This window comes from Echinococcus granulosus (genome assembly GCF_000524195.1).
Source record: "Echinococcus granulosus chromosome Unknown EG_S00389, whole genome shotgun sequence".
Taxonomy (NCBI): Eukaryota; Metazoa; Platyhelminthes; class Cestoda; order Cyclophyllidea; family Taeniidae; genus Echinococcus; species Echinococcus granulosus.
The window spans coordinates 3,101-7,226 of record NW_020170768.1 but is presented as its reverse complement, the minus strand read 5'-3'; the positions used below and the strand labels follow the sequence as shown (position 1 = coordinate 7,226).

The following is a 4,126-nucleotide window of genomic DNA, read 5'->3' as shown; positions in this document are numbered from 1 at the left end:
CGTAGAGTACAATAAGATAAACCGACTAAAAGACATCCGCTAGTCAGTGAAAACCCTCCTTATAGGAGATGCCAGTCTTCTTGAGAAAGAGGGCGTACAATTACTGCGTAACAGCATCGGGACTTACTAAACGCTCCGTATCTATGCGGCCCTAGGCACGGCGAGCCCTGTGGCAGCGCGGCTCATTACTGGAAATAGAGTCATTCACATTTCTATTTTGGGAATGACTGTTACGATTGAAGAGCTGTCATTACACAATTATACCTATTTAGGTTTGATACAAAGTCGGATAAACTGATCAACTAAACACACCAATAATAATGACCTAAGCAACAAAGCGGTCGTCGACTATCGAAAGAGAAAGAGGAAATAAAAAGAGAGGAAGTGAGTGAAAACTAATGTTATAAGACTCGCAGCCGCTTAAGAGATTGACCACGATAAGGACGGCGAAGAGCGCCCGACTGTGAGCGTTGGGAGGGACGTTGGCACAGGCCTCGAGGCTCGAGGCGAGACTCACCACGGCACTGCCCTTACTGCCGGACCGAAAATCGAAGGGCATGAATGAGGAATAACATTAAGAAGGACCCAGTATAGCCATATGAATAATCACGCCCCTGCCTGAAGCACAACACAAACAGAGAAGACCGTTTAATTTCCTGATCAGACGAGAGCCGTAGAGAGCAGTAAGCACTTTAGTACCTTCAATATCCCCATTAATTTCCTCCTTTATCGATAGCGCTACGTTAGGCTAGGAGGAATTCATAAAAACTGCAATTAGAATGTTATTCCTTAACACATGCTGCTCAGAATAATTTTCAGGGGCCAATATTCACCCTGACGAATAATTATCACTTTTGCAAGTTGTAAGTATAACCGCATAGCGACGAGTGAACTGGCTATAATGACTGCTAAAAAGTGAGTGGCTGCCTCATTCTCACATTCGAGTTATATTATCTGCAAAATTTTCCATCCACCTATGCACGGCGATAAGCGGACATAGACGAACCGCAGTGAGCAAGCAGCGAAGAACAACAGAGCATACGGGAACAAAATGGGTTTAAAAAATAAAGAATTGAATAGTAATGCTGTTATTTCGAAATCAATGTGAACTGGCTAAAATGTCTATGAATGCTTCTCAAGGGGTAGAAAAGGATTGCAAACCGGTTTTCAAACAGCTACGAGTGCAATATCGGCGACTCATCGCATAATACTCTTGGTAGAGGAAGCCTTAGCTAAAGATCTAATGAGCATGAGGATGCAGGTTATCGGGCTCGTTCCACCGCCTCTTTTATTCTCCGCAAATTACCTTTCCGTCTCTAAGGATAAATTGTCATCAATATGCCCCACGTGTTACCTATACAAGCGACGAGTGAGGTGATGCTATATCAAGCATTCGTAAGTGATCGTCCACATATACTAATAAGGAAGTCGATTACGCATTCCCTATCACTCAAAACCATATCTACGCATCAATATTATCCAACACAACATAACAGTAATTACTCGATATAGACAGACGTTCCACATTCTCCCTCTTCCAAAGGTTCTTCGAAAGTTAGAAGATCCTCTTCTCTGACAAGTCCAAGTAACGAAGACTGCGGGTTAGAACAGACTCCTTCGACAAGCCTAGCAAAGTTGCCAACAGATTCCACCCTACAGAGGAGCGTCGAGTGCGACTAGTGAAAATTCATGGCAACTGATCGCATTTGGTGATTCCCCACGTTCAACACAGACATATTCGTCGAATGCAGAACACGACTGTTAAACTGTGGAAGTACCATATTCCTTATGTACAAACTATCAGGGTGAAAAAAGTGGCAAAAAACACAATCGATACTTGTCAATCGCCTGCATCCTTCACATAAGGAATTTAATAAAATGACCTTTGCTGCACACCACAAGTTCAAAAAATACTTACCAAAACGACACTTCATCCAATGCGCGGTGGCATTCGGGTAAGAGTTAATAGTGTAGTCAAACAAAAAAGAATATGTAAAAGTTTCTTAAAACAAAAAATGAATAAAAATAAAAAAACAAACAAAATTTATTTCAAAATTCATCGAATGCAACAGTGCAAATTTTGGGTGCTATGATTACTTATTTGGATAATTTCAGATGTATTATAAATTAGCAAAGCTAACTTTCTAGCGCATTGCTTAGGTTTTGGCAATTCTGCTTTGTAAGACACAATATTTCTAAATACTTGGCTTATACCTACCTGCGACGTAAAAAACTTGGTATCTCTCTCCCTCGCCTTTATACCCTTTCACCCACGCACGCGTTTACGTACTTTTTCCATCTGCCTATCATCTTTGTGCAACACACTGTTTTTGTTAAAAAGAGCAATACTTTTAATTGCTTTATGACAAGCAGGAAGAGGCAGATTTCCCGCGAACAACGGTAGTCTAAATATGAACAATATATCTGTGGGTCAGTGATTTTGGGCAGAACCAGCAGAGTGGACCCATTTACTCGCAAATTGTGTCTGCCTAGGCCTGATTATCTGTCTTTTCATGTTGCAGCTCTCATCTAACCAGATTGACTATATGATGCTGTCGAATCCGAAATGGGGTAGGGTTTTCGCTGATCAAGCTATTAAAACGACAACGTTCTGTTAAAGATGAGTGGTTGGGGTCGTGATCACAATTCCTTACCTTTTTTTGCGGAACGTGTACGATTGCGTAGCTTTTTGGGAGAGAAAACACAACAGAAGGGAATAAAGTAGACTGACAACGACATAGTTGTAGCGCCCCGAGACTCTCTGAAGACGAAAGAAGACACAATACTCGGGCAGAATACATATATTCAGCACGGAGAAGGTGCCTGGACTATTGGCATGGCCCAAAAGGCCAGCCCATCCAGCGAGGTACGAGGGGGCTAATTCAATGTACAAAAGTGACGCCTCACCAAAACCGAGGGTGACGCATTGCAAGTACAAGTTCGTTATCTAATTATCACAAGAAATGTATTCGGATTAGCCTGTTCCACAACGATTCTCTAGCAACTGATGACATATCATTGCCTGGTGGCTACAGCCAAATGCTGAAAAAATTAAATCCTTCATTGGTGAATACTGTAACACGATGTGATAGGATATAAAACATGGATGCACTGAATATGTGGGATCCATATTAAAGGGTTTGCAGTAATGAAGAGAGTGCAATGGCTGCAACTGAATCAGCTTAACTGGATTATGTCTTACTATCTGTATCGTGCGACAGCGGTGAAGGTTTGTTAGGAGGAGGAGAGGCGTTGTGAATGGTGAAGGTGATGCTGAACGCAGGTGAGGAGAGGAGGTACAAAGAAGCGGAAGTAGGATGATAAAGTGAAGATGGAGAAGTGGGCTGTGGAGATGTGGGATGTAATGAGAACGCGGATAAAACGTACATGTCGGTAAGCTTATTTGCGATTTGCTCTTTAGTATCCGCCTTTAATTCACCACACTTTTGTGAAAAGCTGCAAAACAAACCTCATAATACTCCAATTTTCGTTCTCTTACGGCAAGCTAGAAATTGCTAGAAAGAAAAAAATGTGTTGCAAATGGCAACCAGATATCATGGGAAAGAGGGGCCAGCCATAGACGAGTATTAGACTACTAAGCATTAAATACTAGTAGTATTTCATCGTTTTGCACTAGGATGGAGCCAATCTAAGATTGTTTAGCGAAACTATCAATTGCAACACAAGATCATTTAATTGGTATTTAAGCACGCAATGAAACGAATAAGCAGCTTGAGAATTTGCCAATCACTTTATCAGTGAATCAGTCAGTCAATCAAGGAATGAGTCTGGCTGGGATTAGAACTAGCAGCACAAAGGAGAGAAGAGGGGGTGAATTGAACTGTCCAAATACTTTTAAAATGATTTTGTTAAGGTCAAGTCATAACTTTTCAAACATAAACTTGGTTTTATTGACTTTGGTTTTGCAACTCGACACAGGGTGAATATGATGATATCAACTTCGCGACATTGAGCGTTAGATAACATCGTCTGGCACACAAGAAGAAGAAGAAGAAGTAAAAGTAAGGTGCAAAAATTTTTAGTTAGCATTTTATTGCTTGTTTTGTCATTTAATTTGATTTACTGCTTTGACCTACATATGTCGCCTAAAATACCGCACATTTCA

General features: G+C 41.1%; 1 protein-coding gene across 1 annotated transcript; it reads right to left on the bottom strand. All coding sequences in view use genetic code 11, as the record gives it.

The window, feature by feature from the left end:
* Positions 1 to 1,676: 1,676 nt before the first annotated feature.
* EGR_11113 (hypothetical protein) lies at positions 1,677 to 3,558 on the bottom strand (the record flags this gene model as incomplete). The annotated part of the gene is made up of 5 exons (XM_024500360.1): positions 1,677 to 2,002; positions 2,098 to 2,218; positions 2,291 to 2,405; positions 3,388 to 3,456; positions 3,500 to 3,558. 5 exons carry the CDS (start codon positions 3,556 to 3,558, stop codon positions 1,677 to 1,679), a joined length of 690 nt encoding a protein of 229 aa, XP_024345226.1.
* Between the last annotated feature and the right edge of the window lie 568 nt (positions 3,559 to 4,126).